The sequence below is a fragment of the Macrobrachium rosenbergii genome, chromosome 23 (assembly GCF_040412425.1).
Source record: "Macrobrachium rosenbergii isolate ZJJX-2024 chromosome 23, ASM4041242v1, whole genome shotgun sequence".
Classification (NCBI taxonomy): domain Eukaryota; kingdom Metazoa; phylum Arthropoda; class Malacostraca; order Decapoda; family Palaemonidae; genus Macrobrachium; species Macrobrachium rosenbergii.
The window spans coordinates 50,865,550-50,886,966 of record NC_089763.1 but is presented as its reverse complement, the minus strand read 5'-3'; the positions used below and the strand labels follow the sequence as shown (position 1 = coordinate 50,886,966).

The 21,417-nt window shown below is 38.1% G+C and overlaps 3 protein-coding genes across 3 annotated transcripts in view; 1 reads left to right on the top strand and 2 right to left on the bottom strand.

The window, feature by feature from the left end:
* Positions 1 to 21,417, top strand: part of Mcm3 (minichromosome maintenance 3) — a 411,323-nt gene that overhangs the window by 211,155 nt on the left and 178,751 nt on the right. The gene's annotated exons all lie outside the window — the stretch shown is intronic.
* Positions 1 to 21,417, bottom strand: part of LOC136851617 (uncharacterized) — a 221,337-nt gene that overhangs the window by 42,670 nt on the left and 157,250 nt on the right. The window lies entirely within an intron of this gene.
* Positions 18,075 to 18,818, bottom strand: LOC136851121 (uncharacterized). The gene is made up of 2 exons (XM_067125091.1): positions 18,530 to 18,818; positions 18,075 to 18,394 (listed from the first exon to the last, which is right to left on the bottom strand). Exons 1-2 carry the CDS (start codon positions 18,816 to 18,818, stop codon positions 18,075 to 18,077), a joined length of 609 nt encoding a protein of 202 aa, XP_066981192.1.

The following is a 21,417-nucleotide window of genomic DNA, read 5'->3' as shown; positions in this document are numbered from 1 at the left end:
TGTTAGATAGTCTAAAAAGACTAATATTTGTTTATTCCCCCTAACAGTTGTAGGAAATGGACCTAAAAAGTCCATAGATACGACCTGAAATGGATTCAATTCCGATGGGTATTTTTCAAGAGGAGCTTTTGGATTTACGTTACCTTTATGTCGATTACAAACTACACAATTTTGTACAAAGTCCTTGGCATCCTCACTACAATGGGGCCAAAAATAGTTTCTGGTTAGGATTCTAGTTGTCTTTTTGATTCCTGGATGTCCTGCTAACTTGTATGAGTGTGTTAGTTCTAAAACTCTCTGATTAGTGTTTTCGGGATGTATAGTCGAGAATAACCATTCTTCTCTGTTGGTCTTTTATACAATAATCCATTGATTAAAACAAAATCAGGTTTTAAAGTTTCATCTGTCATTAGTTGTCCTATTACATGCCTGATTTCTGTATCCATTCCTTGTTGTATTTGTACTCTTTCCAAATCTAAATCTACCACTTGACAGCTAAAACAAAAAGTATTAGTGGTAATACATTTCTCTGTTTCTTCTTGGGCTCTGGATAATGCATCTGCTAGTGTATTAAATTTTCCTGGGATATATCTGAATTCTGGTGCAAATTCTAACACACTAATGAACCATCTATTGAACTTCATGTTATTTGTAAAAGTTCTCTTCTTAAACAAATCACAAATTGGTTTTGTGATCAGTAAGTACATTGACTTTATGTCCTAAAATTATGTGTCTAAATTTCCTTAGACCCCAGTATAATGCTAAACATTCTCTTTCTATTGTGCTATAATTTTTTCTCTGCAGCATTCAAAACTCTGCTGGCATAATATACTGCTCTCATTCTTGTTTTGTCCTTTTGTAATAATACAGCCCTAGCCCGGTACTTGATGCATCACAGGCTAAGTAAAGTCCTTCGAGAAATCTGGGTAGACTAGTACGGATTCCTGGTCATTTTACTCTTTAGTGTTTGGAAAGCTGTCTCTTGTTCTTTATTCCATTCATATTTGACATCTTTCTTTGTTAATTCTGTTAATGGTTTGGCTATTGTAGCAAAGCCTTTAATGAAAGGTCTATAGTAGCCTACCATTCCTAGGAATCTTCTCAATGCTTTCAAATTGGTAGGAGCTGGATATTCAACTATTGCTTTTATCTTGCCTGCTTGCATTCGCAGACCATCTTCACTAATTACATGTCCTAAGTATTCCAAAGATTTCATTAGAATTGACATTTCTTTAATTTGATTTTTAAACCTGCTCTTCTTAATCTTTCCAAGACTATTTCTAATGTTTTGAGGTGACTTTCTAAATCTTTGCTAAAAATGATAACATCATCTAAGTAAACTGCAACATTTTCTATATCCCCTAATATTTGAAGCATTAATCTAACAAACGTTAAAGGAGCCGAAGTGAGTCCAAATGGCATGACTTCAAATTGCAAGTGTTCCTTTGTGTGTGCTGAAGGCTGTGAATGGTTTCGACTCTTCGTCTAAAGGTACTTGCCAGTATCCACTAAGTAAATCTAAAGATGAAAATATCCTTGCACCTCCTAACTGAGCTAACATATCTTGAATCACTGGCATTGGCATTCTATCGGGGATGGTGTTGGAATTTAACTTTCTATAGTCTATCACAAGTCTCCAATTTCCATCTTTCTTTGGAACAAGTAGCAATGGAGAATTATATGGAGATTTAGAAGGAATGACTACCCCATCTTTCTTCATTTCTTCTATCAAATTATCAACTATGGGTCTTTGGCTTATTGGTAATCTGTAATTAGGAATAAAGAATGGTTTTGTTCCATCATCTAATACAATTTTATGCCTTAGGACATTTGTTCTACCTAATTTATCTCCTTCTATTGCTATTACATCTCTGTATTTTTCTAATACTTGAATTAATCTATCTTTGTTTTCTGGAAAATCTGTTTTATTCACTTCTTTGCTTGATTCAGATGTTTGACCAGTTACAGAGAAAATGCTTCTTCTTCTAATGTTAGTAATGGATTGTTAATAGGTATTCCTTTACAAAAGATAATGCCTGCATAAAGTGTTAGTTTGTTATCTGAGTAGTTCTGGACATAAACTTCACAAGTATCACCCTTCATGTGGACTAAAGAATTATCCATTCTGACAAATTCTGGTAACTCTTCATTTAGTAAAAGAACATCTTTAACTCCTATCTCTTCTTTTCCCCTTAGATGTATTTTTGTTAAACACTTTGGATGCAAAATTACCTGTCTGTTTAGTATTAATTGTACTTTATTATCATCAGCAGTGCTTACACAACATACTTCCTCATCTTTTGTTTCTGCAAAGTAACAATGTTCTGCATCTATACTAGTTTCTTCAGTTACTGCTATTATATCATTTATATCTACTTTATTTATTTTGTTTAACAACAGTACCTCATTTACTAATTTCCCTTCATTATCATAGCTGATTACTACATTGCTATAATGTTCTGTATTTATCTCTGCATAATTATCCTCATAAATGTCTTGTTCCTTGTCATATTCAGAACACTGGAGATCACCTTTATTTATTTCTGGGTCACTTCTTTTGTTGGAGGGTATAATTTCTGGATGTGCACATCTTAACTTTCTAGTCTGTAATTGTGGAAATTCCTCCTTTCCGTTACCATTCATTTTAATTTGATTGTTCTCTTGATGATAGGTTATTTTCTGTATGTCTTTGTCGCTTGTTGAAGTCGTCTCAGACAAATTGATCAGATTTGGGTGAAACTTTTCTTCTTCAAGCGTAAAGCATACGCTCTATTATCTTGTGTACGGTTAATTCTTCCTTCTCGGCAATTCAGTATAATTCCACATTTCTTCATTAATTTATATGAGAACAACACCTGTGCGGGAAAGAATCTGTCTTCTAGAACTATAAAACTTTCAACAGTTTTATGTGACGAAAGGTCTATTTCTAAGTTCACATTGCCTAAACTTTTTATCTGTTTACCCGCTACTCCTTTTATTATCTTGCTTTGACCCTGAATTAGCGTTTCTTTAACGCCTAAGTAGCTTGTTAATGTGTGTTTATCAATTATGCTTACAGTACTACCTGAATCCATAAGGACAGTACATAATTTATTCTGTATTGGAATTTTAATGATAGGTAAATCCTTTCTGATTATTTCTTCTTCATCCATGGAAAATACAACTTCTTTACTCTGCAATATGGATAGTGCGGATGAACCTTCACTTCTCCTATTTGCTAATTCTTCTCTTAATTTATCTTCTTGAAGGGACTTTCTTGTGGTATTCTGTGTAGGATAAATTGTCATTGATTTGAAGACTTATTTGATGTTGAGCGGTTACTACTTAATTCAACTATTTCTTTATTTCCTTCTTGTGTTTTAAACCAGCAATTCTTTGTTAAATGTCCTATTTTCTTACAAACCGTGCAGATTCTAGGTTTTCTACACTCATTTGTAAAATGATTTGTATACCCGCAGTTTTCGCAGGCTGTCTTGGGTCTCGCCCCTTGAGCGGAATAGTTCACTTGGGTTGAAGTGTTTGTGTTTGAGTTTTGACCATATCTATAAGGTTTGTGTGGTCCACTCTTTGTTAGATTGTTTCTTCCCCTTTGATCTGGATTCCATTTTCTTTTAGTATTTTGGGCATATTTCCCTTGGAATGTATTTGGTCTATTTCCTACTTGTCTGGAATTATCATAGAATTTATTATTCATTTTAAAATTAGGATTATTATTTCTGACTTTCCTTTCATTTTGTGCTTCTGTTGTTCCTAATGAATTCCTTGGATAGATTTATCTCTTTCCTTTGGATTTCTTCTCTCATTGTCTTCAATGTTTGAAGGCTTGTTTTTCTGGGATCAAGTTTTATTTTTCTGAAAGCTTTCTTTTCCTCTTCTCCAAGAATATTATATATGGTTCCAAATGACACGTAATTTAATACATGCCGTAGCTCAACTAATTTCTGGGCACTAGCCCCAAACTGATCCTTGTCTCCTATAGTAATACCTGTCTTCTCTAAATCTTCGCTTATTTTCTCTATTGCATTCTCCACGCTTGCGTACAAATTAGCAATTGTTTTATATTGTGGGTTAAGAAATCTAGTTAGGTTATATAAACCGTCAGTCTGATTTACTGGTTCCCAGAGTGATAAACAAATTTCTTTAAATTCTACATAGTTATTAAGTTTGCTAAAACTTGTGGAATTCAAAGTTTTATGTGCGTCTCCATGTTCTGAGCTGACGAGCAACAAGGCTTCATTTATCTTAGCTCTTTCATCTGTTATTCCCCCTGAAATTATACGACTATCTGCATCTGCTAGCCAATGATTTACAGTATAGGCTTCGAGTCTGCTTTTTGTCAGGATTGGAATCATCCACCTGTCCACAGAAGCGTGTGGCGGTTGTTATGACGGCCGCCTGGTTCATATTAAAAATTGTAATGTGCGAGTATTATTAGTATTTTTAGTATTGTTACTATTATTATTATTGTTAGTAGTATTAGAATGATTAACACTATTTTGGTTCTGGTTATTTGTGTTATTATTGTTAGTATTTCCTTGCACTTCAGCGGAGTGGGAATTTAGCCTTGAAATTCGACTTCGTCTAATTGTCGACGGTCTTAAATCGTAATGTGAATGTCTAACAGTGTTCAGTAATTCATCAAATACTCGTTGCATGTCCACACACAAAAAATTTTCACTCAGAGTACATCAATCAAAAAAATTTTCGTTATATTGTACCAAGATTAAAAACAATTTGTCAAATTGTCACACAAAAAAATTAAATTCTCTATTGAGTTCAAGTGCACAATTAAAAAACTTTTTCAATACTCAAAATAAATTCTTATATGAAATTGGGCATCATATCATCAAAATTCATTATAATAAGTACACAAAATTACATATATAACTTCTCAAATAATCATCACCAACCGAGTAAAAAAACAACTAATTCCCTATCTAAATTATTTACTAAATAATTAATTTATCATAGAGAGAGTAATGCTGGTATTTATGCAAAAGAATTTTATTCACTAGAGAGAGTTTTCTTAATTTTTTCAATCTTATAGCAAGATGCAAAAAAAATATATATATCTTCACTTATTTATTAAGAGAGAGTGGACAGTAAATTCCTTACTGTGTTGTGTTGTTGATATCGTGATATCGCTAAATGTTGTTCATTCGGCGGTGAATGTTTCGCTGTCGGATCACTACGTCTGCGTTGTTTTTCCGCTGTGGTTTTCCGCTTTCGGAATCTTGTTGAAAGTTTGTACGTTGTTTTTCTTCAATCACTCGATGCAATGTCGCTAACACTGGGCTTATTATCGCTGTCGGCGTCTTGCTCAATTTGTTGACGGTAACAGTTCAAAATGTTTTTGGCTTCGGGACGCACTAAACTGTTTTATTCACACTCGACGTTCTTGTTGTAAGCTGTTATTCGCTGGAGTATTTTTATTTCTTCTGATATATTTTGTTCGTCGTCGTAAAAAAATCTAAGTTCGTTTTGTAGAATTTCGTCTCACTGTAACTTAAATAATTGCACTGATAATTTCATTAATGTTCGTTTGTTTCGTCTCGCCTTCTGGATCCACTTTAGCTGCCACCATTTGTAATGGTTTTATTGTTCCTTTTTTTTTTACGTTTGCATAGATTTTAGTCTTTCTCTTCTTACCTTGGTTTCTTTCGAGGTGTCCTTCAGATCGCTTTCACTTGGATGATGTGCTATCTTTGTATATTTATTCCTTTTAAATATTGATGTCTCTCAGAAAGGCGTATAGAGACGAGATCGGTAATTTCTTCACTTTAATTAGTACTTAATATTATAAAGATCAGTACAAAATTAACAAGTTACAATGATAGAAACGAATCACTCTTGAATCAGTCTATATGGGGAACACGGAAGCGATTGGGAGAAGTACTCTCCCTTGAAGGACACAGTTCTGACTCTGGTCTCCTCGTCGGTCTCTCACTCGTTGAACCCTCAGGAAACTTGCTATCTGCAATTTCCCACCTCCTTCTAGCCTTATTGGAAGGATTAATCAGCAAGGCCTCCCCTTCAAGTAGCTGATTGGAAGGACTGTAGTGGGTGTGATTCAAATCTCTCCTTAGAGGACTTGATAGGAGGTGATCTTAGGAGGGTGTGGGAAAGACCCTCCCACACATAATTGATTGGAGGTTGAAGAAGTATATCACTTGGGTCAACCCCAAATTCCTGGAACTTCCACGAAAACACCTTCCGGAGAAGGCGGGACTATAGAATCAGCTGTTGTAAGCATTTAGACTGTGCTGACTCATGTTTTGCTTGGCTTCAATCGCGAGGCCATTATTTCCCATTTTTACGACTGTTTTTATGGCTTAAACACGATATACTGCAATGTAAACATCTCGCGTATTGATAACACGACACAACAGCATTTGGCCGTTATCACTGTGTTCTTTGCCTCTCTCTTTACTCTTATTTCTCTCTCCTTCTCTCTCTCTCTCTCTCTTCTCTATTTAATTTCCCTATCTATTCTACACCACAACAATTACTCAAATAAATATAAAGTTAATATTTGCAAATTGTCTGAGGACAAAGACTCAAAATACACGGGTGTGTCGACAGTATGAACATGACGGCTTGGAATATCCGTAACAAAACATAGATTATCATCTCATAAAAGTTCAAGTTTACTGGAAAGTTCAAGTGAGTCAGTAAATCTAAATTTTCTTTCATACCCTTTAGATTGCAAGATAATAGTCTAAGTTGCAGTTTTGAGTTTTCTTCTATAAGTGGTCTTTAGAGCCTGGCAACTCTTGTCGATTTACAGTTGACACAAATATCTGGGACACTTTAATAGCAAAGTAGGCACAGTATGTTTCTATAGATGCGGACGCTATAACTTTGCAACTATTTCCATTCTTGCTTAATCATCAACAATAGAAATTTCCCAAGTAATGTGATTGCTTCATTAAAAACAAGTTAAAATTACCAAACTGAATTATAAACATCTCTTAAGATTTGTAATAAAAGAAGTCAAGTGTTTCTCTAAGAGAAAACAATATACCTTCATCATAAGAATATAAGTTTTAATGCAAAATATAACCAAGAACTACCATTTCCGTACACCATAAAAAAATTCAGAAATGCTAAAAAATAAAGCAAATAAAATTAAAATAGGTGTATAAAAATTAAGTTATTATTATTAATAGTAAAATATCAAATCGTCTTTTGTAAAGAAAAATGATACCCATGAATATGGTACATTCAATATTGCTGTTCACTTTCATAACAGAATAAGAAGCAATTTTTAATCACAGAATCATATGATGGATCAACACCTAAAGACCTAGTTCTACAATCTGTATTTAGAAGAAAACTATCTCTCCTGATATTTTTCATTTTATTTCAGTGTCTCGCGAGTTGTCATTGGTTCCAGGGGCTGTGGCACTGACGGGAATTCTGTCCTTCCCTCAGTAGATTTTTCAGTTCACATCAAAGGTAATCCCAACTAAATCATTCCAGTTGAACATTAAATGGTTAACGCAGCCATCGCGTGAACACTATTATGGCCCTGGATAAGTTTCCATTTGGGGATTTGTTTTCACCTTTAAATATTTTGGGAAAGCTGTAAGCCGTAGGTGTGAATGGCCAATCTGTAACGTTAATATGTTCAATATATCGACTTTGATTTGGGTGTTTTCCTCCTTGGAGATTTATTGTGACCTGTTGAACATTAGATTAGTATCTTGTGACAAGCTCCTTTAGACTTTCCCTAACTAAATGTATGATTGAAAGTTCGTATAAATTAAGACAATTTTCTTAGTATGATAAAACAACTGTGAAGCGTTATTTTACCCAAGATTGGTGTAACTTAATCATCAAAGATTTGTGAATGTGTCGTGTGTGAAACATATTCTTCTGTATATTCCCTGGATGCCTTCTGCTGAGCATTCTATTATTTAATTCCACTATGCATTATTTAATACGTTCCTATGAACTTTTGTGCACTTACTTGTTTGACTCTCTTCTAGTTAATGGAATTGTGGTGTCTAAGCAGCAAGTCTTGTGAACGCTATTTATGAGTGAACTTTCATAGTGTTATAACTGGACTGCAGATGCATAATGTCAAAAGTAAAATACTGAACATGTTTCACCTTGTAATTAAGATGATATTCATTAATGGAGTATGCTCGCTTTATGAGGCTACATGATTAAGTGGTATCACTAAAGGATCAAGCAGCAGCCAAGAGTAAACGACTGTCCTGATGTCTTGGAAATCTATTGGTATAAATCAAGTAAACTGGACCGAACATGAAATCTTAAGAAACAGGCATATGATTTTCTGAAGCGAGATTCAGAATAACCTATCTGTGATACCGATTGTAAGTGGTTAAATATGTTAAATTTTTTGAAGATATACTTTCTGGAAAAAGCATATGCATACTACCACCTCTGTACTTGCTGTGCACCAGAACATTTCACTTATTTTGAGTCATTCAGTAAATCTCACTTATTGATTATATGAAATGGATTATGTGATTGTATGCTCGACTCGATATACATACTATAATGAAATCAGAAAGCCAGTTCAAAGCCAGTTTTGAGAAAAACATACAAATGTAGTCAATCTATAATCAGGCAATGAAGATAGTAAAATATACCATCATAAATGATGGTTTGATAAAGGAGCTATGTTTCAATGAAAGAAAGTTTTATTCATCATCCATCCCACCAAAGTTTTAATTTAAACCGTTTCTGTCAATACCTAGCTGTATCAGCTACATTAATGAGTGAGGAAGATATTATGACAGACCCTATTCAGCTTATAGAAGGGTAATGGAACAGGTAGAAATTGATTTTAATACATCAAGGAATGAACAATACAATGTACCTTTTACTATAAGGGATTTAAATCAGCCTTAAGTAAGTGTAGTGAATCAGCTCCTGGACTGGATGATATAATATACTCAGTGATTAAGTGCACACCAGGAAATACCAGAGTGTTTATATTAAGCTTATTAACAGAATTTTTTTATATATCTTATTTAAGCAAGAATTTTTATCCCATTGATCTCTGAGCCTTATTACTCCTGGTGACCTGATTTTGTGTAAATGTACTATTACAAGGATTACAATCCAGCCTCACCTTCGGCTCAGTAAATGTCGAGGGGCTCGCTTAGCCAAGGTATAAGTGAACGATATTTTTGGAATAGTCAGGCAATCTTTGATTGGTCTCATTTGGACGTCCCTGGTTTCCTGGAGAATCATCCTTGTGGACGTAGGATCGCTGTTGGATGGGTCCTATCGAGTACCCTAATTATATTCATTTGCCTTCACCACTTGCCCCCTCACTTTTGTCTCTGGACGCAGAGACATATAAGTATCTAAAAGATCACGGCTATAACTCCAGTGTTACGGAGGACAGCACTATGAGATCACGGCTACTCTCCACTGTTTCGGAGGGAAATTATCAAGATTAATTAGTTTGTAATTGAGGTTGTTCTTACTTTCCGAATACGTTTGAACCCCTTATCTTTGTGGATGTACTTAATTGGGTAAGTGTGTTGGTTTCAAATCTTTCAGGTTGATTGTGTTCATTAATAATTGTATTCTGAGGTTCAGGAATAACTATCTGCATATTTTTTGTATTAAATTTAGTGTTTTTGTGGTGTTTGTTTTGAATTGATTTTTGCACTATTAATATTATTTGAGAGCTATTCCACTGACTGTGGACTTAGCTTGTGGTTGTGAACAGAGTTTGATGTTATTTAATTTTTAGTAACGGAGGAAAAGGATCATAAAAAAATGGTGAAGACACGTTTGATGTGGTACTTCAAACGTGGTAAATATTTGTCACCTGCTTAGTGTGGTTTTCAAATTATGCACTCCAGAACTGATGTGTTAGTTCGAATGGAATCTTCAGTATTGAAGCTTTTCCTATCAAATAGCATCTTGAGAGGGCCTATGATACAAAATGATGTGGCATTCTGAGGGTTCTTTATGAATGTTACCTGAGAGACAATTTGGCTCTTTTTAACAAGGCCTTTTTTTTCTAAATGGCTATTTCAGGTTCAGGTAGGGGCAACAATGTCAGATGTATTCAAACAAGAAGAAGGAATGCCACAAGGAAATGTTCTAAATGTAACCTTGTTCACCTTAGTAATCAATGGGATATGAAAAATAATTCTGCCGGATGTAATCTGTGCTCTTGTCAATGACCTTTCAATATCTTTTGCAGCAGCATGGATGGTAGTAGCTGAATGTTTCCATCAGCTCTGCATTGATTACATAGTAAAGTGGGCTGAGGTGAATGGTTTTAGGTTTTCAGTAAGTAAAACGGTAAGCATGATCTTTTGCCGTATAAGAGAATTCCATCCTGATCCAGATCTGTTCATACATGGGCAGAGAATTCCATGTGTTGGTGAAACAAGGTTTCTTGGGTTGATTTCAGATAGCAAGCTGGCTTGGATCCCGCATCTGAAATATATCAAGTCAAAATGCTTGACTGTCCTGAAAGTTGTGTCCCACACTTTGTGGCGTGTAGACAGAACTCAGATGTTGAGACTATACAAAGCTTTAGTCTTTTCAAAATTAACTTATGGGTGTGAAATGTTCACCTCAGCAAAGCCTAACAGCCTTAAAACGCTTAATTCAATTCATCATGGAGGAGTAAGATTGTCTGCAGGAGCATTTAAATCATCTCCCGCTGAGAGAATGCTTGTAGATGGTGGTGAGATGCCTCTGGATCTCAATTACCAATGTCTGCTGGTTTGGAGCTGGTACAGATTTCAGAGTCCCTAAATCCTTAACGAGCATTTGTATCAGAAATGAAAGGCATTTGCAGTTTTATGAAAATCACTCCAAGCAACCCCCAGCCATTTGCTTTTAGAGTAACATGTTTATCCTGTCAGTTAAGCATCCCAAGGACGGCGACTTTATTTGGCATTTGGTTGGCCTGCCTGGAACCTGCCAGAGGTAAAATGGTGTAGATATTTCAGTTAAACAAAAGGAGAAATGTTCAGTGAGGCAATGAAATCAGTATTTTTAGATCATTCCTCCCAACATAACTCCATTGCAGTTTTCACAGATGGATCAAAGTCAGATGCTGGCATCGGCTTTGGAGTGGTCTTTCCTGATATAGAAAGAAGTGGGAGATTATCGTATGTTGCATCTATTTTTACAGCAGAATTGCTTGCAGCTTTAAAGGTCTTAAAGGAAATTTTAACTCTAAATGGAAATAGTTTTACTCTATATTGTAACTCAAAGAGTGTTCTTCAGTCTTTAGAATCTTTTAACTCTTTACACCAACTGATATTAGAGATTATAGATTGGCTGTTGTTAGTGAAATGAAAAGGAAAAAATGGTAATTTTTGGTGAGTGCCTTCCCATGTTGGGGTTCTTGGTATATGTGTATATATATATATATATATATATATATATATATATATATATATATATATATATATATATATATATATATATATATATATATATATATATATATATATATATATATATATATATATATATATATATATATATGTATATGTATATGTATATATATATATATATATATATATATATATATATATATATATATATATATATATATATATATATATATATATATATATATATATATATATAGTCAGAAGGGCCATCTTATCTTAATGTATCTGTTTTAAGAACAGAGTCAAGTATCTCACTTGTCTGAAGATGTCTCTGGTAGCTGTGGCTCTTCCTTGGGTTAGCAGATCCCTTCTCTTTTTGTCAAAACCTCTCTCCTAAATCTGTCTTTACACAAAGGCCTACTGAAATGAGACACTGATATACAAAACTATACTTTATTGACAAATTTAACGGAAGTAATTCAGCAAAAGCTGCAATCATGAAATGGAGTGATTCACACCCTCCATCAATGGAAAACGTAACTAGGGAAAATACTGTTTCACAAACAAGCATAGCCATTATTTTATGCCAAGCAATACTAGTGAATAACCCCCTTGTCATCAAGCTAAGTAACAAGGTCGTAACGACCACAATAAAAGTCATATCGTATGTAAGAGTAAAAAACACCACTTCCAAAAATCCGTCCTCCCAGGCCGGTGTTCAATTCCTGTTGGAAGAAACGTTTCATTATAATAAAAACCTGGAATAAATGTACATATTCAAGATAGAAATAAAAAATGTACAAATGGGCAAATTCACTATGTGGACATCGTTCAATTTCACAGCTTCCAAACCGGGGGTTTTCCTTCTAGAGTCTGGAAAAGATATAAATGTCACTATGCATTTTTTACTTACGTTCTATGGCTGTAAATAATGTATTTTCACAGTAGCGATCTTTAAACACTACACCAGGCTAAACACACATATGATCCACTCAAGGCTGAGGCAGTCTCCCCCTTGAGAGAACGGTTCCTCCCATGAATATCTTATGGAAGATTGCACACACACACACACGCACATACCACCACAGAATCTGGGCACTTCCAGCACATCAGTTCAATGTCCTATCATGCAATTTCCATGTGCTCGGACCATAATCAAATAGTTCTGTTGTATCCGACTGAGCAAATTCCAATGTCACCACAAATACACCTGCCGTGAGAGCCACTGACGGGTCATCACATATCCCGCTGTTGTCCAACGAGAGCCCAGACTTATATATATATATATATATATATATATATATATATATATATATATATATATATATATATATATATATATATATATATATATATATATATATATATATATATATTCATGAAAAATAATAAATAAACATAAGAACGAGGTGTAGGTCTGACCGGTACTTTCCATTTGAAGGACTCCCTCCTAGTTACTCCATATCCCCTCAGCCAAGAATTCAGGGGACATTGCTGATAAACAGACCATACCCACCTCAGATCCAGCAGGTGTCAAGAATTTATTTGAATTTCTAATTAAAAGCACTCTTCATTTGAAAGTAGGGTTAGCACTTGTTTTTAACTAAGAATGCATCCCTCCCAGTTGATAGCACTGGAAAGGAACATCCGCACCTGAATGGAAGTGAGTACAATAGCAACTATATTGTGACCTTTGATATATATATATATATATATATATATATATACATCACATGTCTAGTATATGATATATATATATAGTATTATATATATATTCATGTCTTTCCATTCCTCCCTCGTTAGAATTTCTAATTAAAGATAGAATGCATCCCTCTCCGCACCTGAATGGAAGGGAGTACAATAGCAACCCCTTTTGACCCCCCACATCACATGTCTAGTAGCTGATGCCCCTCGTTAGTGTTATAGGCGAATCCAGGCTGTGAGATAGATAGGAACTTAACCTCTAAGTACTTAATCATAAGACCCAATTTTCTCCACTCTTTTGCTGGCTGTATGACTTTTGCAGATCGACCAAGGCCTACACTCCGAAGCAAAGCAATCTGGAAGGAGCGCCCTGGATTCTCATACCCATGCACAACCAGCAACCAGTACAGACAGAATTCTTTCCATCTCCCACTGGTGACGACTAACCACGTTGATCTGCCAAGCCCTTACATGTTAAGCGCAAACCATCTACAGACCCCAGATACGTCAACCACATTTAGTTAATAAGCCAATTCCTTTCTCTCCGTGAAATTCTTTTTTCATTTCTCCAAATCTCAATTTTCCTTCTCCTAAAACGCAGCCCCATTGTTAAGCCAACTACAAACCAAGCAGTCCGTGAATCGCCCCATTACTTGCTGTGAAACCAATCTAATTCAATTCAGAGATCAGTACTCAATTATTCCCCCCATAGTGTAAATTAAGGGCCAGTTAATTTAAGTAACTCAAGTAATCAATTCCTCCATAGTGCATAGGTTCATGTGAGAGAAATTATTTGTGCTAGATTGCAAACCCTGGCTTCTTTTCCAGGAGTTCAACCACGCTCTGCTCAGTCAAACCCCCACCTTGTGAATCAAATCCTTAAACAATACCGCCATCTCTGAAACCAAGGAAGTCTGGATAGCATTTCCCCAGTTGCACACAAAGTCAATTATGGAAATTATTACAAGCCTTATCATGCTTTCCAATTTGAGACATGCCATTCACGTCACCGTAATTTTTATTTCCATTAAGTTGATTGCCTGCTGGATCCTCAGTTCCAGCCTCATTTGATTGCTTCATGTGTAAATAAATTCATTGTAACGTAACCATTGACTTATTCCCATGGCGACCTTCTATTCTTTTATCAAATTGGTAAAATAAAGTAAGTTCTTCACTTTCAAGCCCTTCGTTGGCTGAGTCGGTTGAGCTTCGGACTATCACTCGATGGGCCGGAGTTCAATTTCCCCGGCCAGCAGATGAAGACTTAGAGGAATTTATTTCTGGTGATAGAAATTCATTTCTCGCTATAATGTGGTTCGGATTCCACAATAAGCTGTAGGTCCCGTTGCTAAGTAACCAATTGGTTCTTAGCCACGTAAAATAAGTCTAACCCTTCGGGCCAGCCCTAGGAGAGCTGTTAATCAGCTCAGTGGTCTGGTAAAACTAAGGTATACTTAACTTTAACTTTCTTCACTTTCACCTTGGTGTTCTCTTTTGGCCCCTCTGGCAGTAAACATTCAGAAAAAACCCTTGCAGTCTTCCAAAGAGACCCAATCTGTAAATAAATAAATAAATAAATAAATATATAATACATATATATATAAATATATATATATATATATATATATATATATATATATATATATATATATATATATATATATATATATATATATATATATATATGCATGACCAAGAACCCTAGCATGGGGAGGCACTCATAAACAATTTACATACATACATATATATATATATATATATATATATATATATATATATATATATATATATATATATATATAAATTTCTGACTCATGTCGGGATCGAACCCAGGTCTCTCAGGCCATACAAGATGTGACCCAATAATAAGATAGAAATCATCAACACACATCTCAGGTGGTTCTGGGCCATACAAGTCTAAAAAAAAACCTGAAGCAAAGGAATTACCTGGGCAAGCTAACTGCTTGCATAACTTCCCGACTTAACAATGACCCAATAGACAACATTTCATTCACTTATCACTTCTGAGTGAATAAGATGTCAACACACAATCACGTGTGAAATAAATTTCTGACTCCTCGGGATGAACCCAGGTCTCTCAGGTGGAAAGCAAGGCGTTATCCACTGGGCCATAAACAGTTTAAAGGCAGAAAAAAAACCTTGCAAGTCTTTGCATACCAAAGTTTTCCCCAAGACCCAATCTGTAAATAAATAAATAAATGAAATCATACACAATGCGTGTATAGTTACTACTGGTATATATATATATATATATATATATATATATATATATATATATATATATATTATATATATAAATATATATATATATATATATATATATATATATATATATATATATATATATATATATATATATATATATATATATATATATATATATATTTATTTCTGCACGTGATTGTGTGTTGATGATTTCTATCTTATTCACTCCAGAAGGGATAATTCGAATGAAATGTTGTCTACTGGGTCATTGTAGTCGGGAAGTTGGGTGGTATGCAAGAAGTTGCTCTAGCATGCTTTCCACCTGGGACCTGGGTTCGATTGAGTCAGAAATTTACGTGATTGTGTGTTGATGATTTCTATCTTATTCACTCAGAAGGGATACAATGTTGTCTATTGGGTCATCGGAAGTTGGGAAAACTCGCTGGTATAGTTAGCTTAGGTAATTCCTTGGGTGCAGTTGCTCTCAGGTTCCAACTTCTTTTAGATCCACCTACCTGGGTTATATATATTTATATATGTTGATATTTTGATGATATATATATATATATATATGTGTGTGTGTGTGTGTTCAATTAAACTACACAAAGGAATTAGTGCCAAACCGTTGAATCATAACCTGTTTTGCTTTATTTTGAACAAACGGTAGTATATATTAGTTGTGGTTTTGTCTAATAAAATACCAGGATACTTTAACTTCCCTCCTTTATTCTTACTTACATCTGCTTTATCATCAAGCTTTATCATTAAAGGGTAAGTACATGTAAGACACTTGAAAACGTTAATGTGACCAGAAAATTGTTGATGTGCAAAAATACTGGTGGGTTTCCTGCGTACACAAAATTTAAACTCATGTTTACCACTATGTATATTGTTATCCAAAAAGGGTAGGGTACAGTCATATACTGTCTTCACAATAAATTTTATGGATGACAGGAATTTATTGAATTTGCAAAGCGTGTTTACATTTCTGTTTCTCGTCCAGACACACATCGTCAGTACATCTAAACCCTGGTATATTTTGCAGAATATTTCCTAATACTCTGCTCAGAAAAAGAAGTGAAGATTAGTTTACGCTGGTGAAAGTGATTTCCCATGGCGGTAACAAAATTTTCTGTGATATTTTCCGTTGAGTTCACTCGCTGTCATTTTTTTCTCTTACTTTAATCATTACTATTAAGATGTTCATTAAGAATGGTATACCAGTTGTCTTCTGTCAGCTAAAAACTCTAACAGATCATCAACTGAGGCAGTGGTGAATAATGGAACACAATCCTGGAATCACTATTAATTTGTACATTATTGAAATTATAATTATATCAATTGTGCATTATCTTATATATTAGAATTGAAATAATACCAACCAGTATGTAGACAAAATTCAAGATTTTTTAATAAATGATAAGAGGCAGAACCAACTGATTCCGCGGGGAGTTAGTGCCGTTAGTAGACCTCATACGGTCTGCTGTAGGCATTGCTAAAAAAGAAATTGCGGTGTCCCTTCGACTTCTAGCTATAATCATTGTTCAGCCTTTTACTTTACGTCCATTCTCGCTTCCTTTCTTCCATCATGCTGTCCAACCTCTCTGTTAGTGCACCTGTGGAATTTTCTCCCAGTTTCAAATTTAGATCCTTGTACTTCATCTCATTTATTTTCTGGTTTCTTTATCTTGCTGTCCAACCACACCACCACAATCTTGCTTTCTACTGTCTTTGCCTGGCTTTATAGCCTAAATTTCATGATTCATTCGTTCAGTCAGAAAATTTTAATTTATGGTAAGTTGACAAGTCCCACGGAACGTTTTATTCAAGGTTTCATTTCCTTAATTTTATTCTAAATTATTCAGAGTGTGGCATCACTATTTAACTCTTCATACCTAGTTTTATCACTCGAAAGATTGTCAGCCTCTTTTCATAATGATTATTATTCAAGATTTCCAGTGCTCTACATTTCTCTTTTTTTCTTAATTCGTTTAGGGATACTGTGAATCTTTTTCGGTTATTTGGATTATCTGTTTTTTTTTATATTGGCATAAATAATACCTTGACTATTTTCATATCTCTTTTAAAAATACGGCTGTAGTTTTCCAAGAATAATTTGTTGTGAGGTTCAAGAGAAATGTCAAAAGAGAGACTGATTCTTTATTATTCTCGACAGGTGTTTATAAAACAAAAAGCAGACGGAAAGGTAGCGGGCGACCCGAGGCCTCTCCCCCCGCCCCCCGCTGCGTCCATACAAAATTTGTGTTTTCTGACAAACATAAAAATACGTACAATATTCGTTACATGGCATATAAAAGGTAGATATACATATCGGCGGAGTGGCCGTACAATGATGCATAAGATGAGGTACATAAAGAATCTGAAATAAAGACAGGTAGTATACATGACATGATTAATGTACATCTGAAGGGAGAAACACAAATACTTCCCCCACAAGACAATAATTAGAGGAGCAATTATTGGGTGAAATAACATTAATCATGGAGGCGCTGGGGCAGTCGGAGTGGGCCCCTGCTTCTGGAAAACTGTGGGCGCGGTTTGGAGCTGACACCTGGGGTTGGCTGGATGAGTTTCCTGGGCCGCCATGGGCCCTGCCTTGGTGGGGAAGCGGGTGCGTCTGCAGGCAGGTATTGAGGGGGGGACTCTGGGGCACCTGCCTTCTTCTTCGCTTACTTCGCTTTCCAACAGGAATGCAGGTTTTAGCCTATCGATGGTGATCCAGTCCTCCAGCCCATAGATGTCGAGGAGTGCTGTGCTGGCTCGCCTGATGACTCAGTGGAGGCCCTTGTAGGGCCTGGTTAAGGGTGGCTGGCGGGCGTCCACCCTGACGAAGACATAGGCACAAGAGTGTAAGGCGGTTGGGCTGTAGGTGATGGTTCTGTCGGTGAAGGTCCTGTGTGGGAAGAATTCTCTGAGGACGGCCAGTGTTTCCCCATGGACTTTCTCAGCAGGGGAGGCATTGCCATTTACTTTCGGTGCAGTGTGGAGACCCAGCAGGACCCAGGGCAGCTGTTCCTTCCACCTCTCATCAGTGCAACGTGCCATGAGAGCTGCTTTAAGAGAGCGGCGCGCCCTCTTGACCATGCCGTTCGCTGCGGGGTTGTATGCCATTGTGCTGTGTAGAGTTGTACCCATTAGGCGTGCCAAGGAGACCCAGAGCTCTGACAGAAAGGCAGGACCCCTGTCCGTAGTGATGCTGTCTGGCACTCCGAAACGGCTTATCCAACTGGAGAGGAGGGCCTCTGCGCATGATGTTGTTGATGCTTCATCCATGGGGGTTGCTTTGGACCAGTGAGTGGAGCAGTCTATGATTGTCAGGAGGTATCTGGCTCCCCCCGACTGTGGAAGGGGCCCGACGACTTTGATGTGGATGTGGCCGAACTCCCGACGAGGCTGGGGAAAATCGCCAATCACGGACTGTGTGTGTGCCAGGATGTTTTGCTCATCTGGCACGGGATGCAGCTCCCCCTGGCGGACGTCCTTGTTGATGCCGTGCCAGGCGAACTTGTCAGTCATGAGGCGTGCCGTTGTGCACCCTGGTGGATGGGAGAGACCGTGGACTATGTCGAACACTTGCTTTCTCCTCGAGGCAGGCACCAGGGGGCATGGGCAGCCTGTGCTGGTGTCTCAGAGGAGAGTTGTGTCCGAGTTTGCTAAGGGCACGTCTTCCCATTTGAGCACCATCACTTCAGTCCTGGAGTCTGCCGTCTCTGGGTCCGCTGCTTGTTCTCTCTTGAGGTCTTCGTAGTCGATGACAAGGTGAAGGGAATTGATTTCTACTCTTGACAGAGAGTCAGCCATTGGGTTTTTCTTGCCAGGAATGTAGTTGATGGTGCACCCGAATTCAGAGATGGTAGTCAGGTGCTGCTGTTGCCTTGCAGACCACGTGTCCCCCTGCTTTGCAAATGCGTGAACCAAGGATTTGTGGTCTCTTAGGATTGTGAATTCGGTTCCCTCCAGCAGGTACTTGAAGTACCTCACAGCCTGGTAGATAGCCAGCAGCTCTCTGTCAAAGGCGCTGAAGTGGGTTTCAGCTGGCGAAAACTTGCGGCTAAATAAGGCCAAGGGCTGTGGCGTGCCGTTCACCAGCTGCTTGAGTACTGCACCGCAGGCAATGTTGCTGGCGTCTGTTGTCAACCTGTGGGCAGCAGCGGGGTTGTGGTGAGTTAAGGTGGTGGCACTGGAGAGGGCCCTTTTCATTTGAATGAGTGCCTGCTGCTGCGGAGCTTCCCATGTTGGTGTTTTTGGTTTGCCTTCTAGGATTGACGTCAGGGGGTACATGATGCGGGCGATATCTGGGATGAAGCGCCAGTAGTAGTTTATCATCCCGAGAAACTCCTGAAGGGTCTTGATGGTTTGTGGTTCCAGGAAATTTTCTATAGCTTTTACTTTAGAGGCCATGGGGCACACTCCTACTGGGGAAATCTCGTGGCCAAGGACGTCTACTTTTTCTTTCCCGAAAATGCACTTGTCGAACCTAACAACTAATCCGCTGTCCTGCAGGCATTTCGTGATGGTACGGACGTGGCAAAGGTGTCCCTCTGGGGACCTGGAGAAAATGAGGATGTCGTCGACGTAGCAGATGCAGAAAGGCAGATCTCCCAAGATGGTGTCCATCAGGCACTGGAATGTGGCGCCTGTGTTCCTTAGACTGAAAGTGGAATAGGAAAATGTGTAGCTCCTGGAAGGCATGATGATGGCAGTTTTTGGGACGTCATCGGGATGTACAGGGACTTGGAAGTACGACTTCAGTAGGTCCATGGCTCCATGGAGGGTGCACGTCAGGTCCTGCATGTTAGGGAGGGGGTAGTGGTCTGGTGTTGTTATCAAATTCAGGCGCCGATAGTCCCCGCAGGGCCTCCATGAACCATCTGATTTCTTTACCATGTGGACGGGAGATGCCCATGGGCTTGATGCCTTTTTACAAATGCCCATTCGTTCCATTTCTGCGAAGGCTCGTTTGGCGTCATGTAACTTCTGCGGTGACAGTCGTTGGAACTTGGCATGGGTCGGTGGGCCATTCGTGGTGATGTGGTGGAAGATGCCGGACTTTGCTGAAGCCCAATGTGACTGGCGCAGTTCTGGTTTGAATACGTCCAGGAACTCCTGTAGGAGGGACGTGTAGCTGTTGGGGGCTGTGGAGCAGATGGTGAGCATTCCAAGTCCAGTGGAGAGCTGATGGGAGTGGCATGTTCCTGTGTCGAGGAGGCGTGCCCTAGGAAGTCCGCGCCCAGCAGGGGGAACTTAACATCCGCTATGACCTAAGGCCAGTGGTATCTGCGCCCCAGGATTGAGATAGCCCGGGTCCTCGTGCCATAAGTGCGGATGGGAGCTCCGTTTGCTGCTATGAGGGCGGGTATTGAGTCAGGTATTTTTTCTAAACCTTCCCTGGATGGCAGGAAGACTGACTGCATTGCCCCTGTATCTGCCAGCAGGCAGCTTTTGGAAATTTCATCAGTGATGAAAAAACCTGCTGGGCGGTGGGGGTTAGATTTCGCGGTCACATCTGTTACTTGTGGCCGCCCTTGTCGTTTTTTGTGAAAGAACAGGGAGGCCTGCAAGTTCTGGTGCTGGTCCCGAACTTTCTATGGTAGAAGCACCACGTTGTGTTTGACCATGTCCTGTGCTCTCTGAGTGGCAGTCTCTTCTTATAAACAGAGTTGATGTCTCCGTCATCGTCGCCGTCTTCCTCCGACAGGTCGCAGGCTCCCAGGCCAGTGGATGCAAGGGTGGTGGTGTGTGCCTTGGTGGTCTCATATAGTTTCTGGGCATCGTTGACTAAGGCATCCATGTCTAGGTTATCTGCATCCCTTATCTGGCGCCGATGGAAGATTGCTTTTGTCAGGTCTATAGTCCATTTTTTCCCGTTCTCATCACGTCGCGGCCTGGGAGTGTTATCAACGCCCACAGCTGGTCCCAGGCTTCTCTGGGTGATGCATCTCCGAGGGGCTGGGATAACAGGTCGAATGTACGCTGCTCTCTCTTGGACACGGTCATGGAGTAAGAATTCAGCAGTTTGTTTTTTAAGTCCGCGTATGTGACTTTGTCCGGTTGAGTGTCCAGCCAGGGGGAGATTCTGTTGAATACTTTTTCCAGGAGAGCCGTCATACCATGT

What these genes read in the sequence shown, in the direction of transcription:
- LOC136851121 (XM_067125091.1), bottom strand. Translation starts at nt 18,818, where the DNA reads ATGACTGACAAGTTCGCCTGGCACGGCATCAACAAGGACGTCCGCCAG. An exon ending in CGCAGAGGCCCTCCTCTCCA is followed by an intron (nt 18,395 to 18,529) that starts GTTGGATAAGCC and finishes ACAACCCCGCAG; the next exon opens with CGAACGGCATGGTCAAGAGG.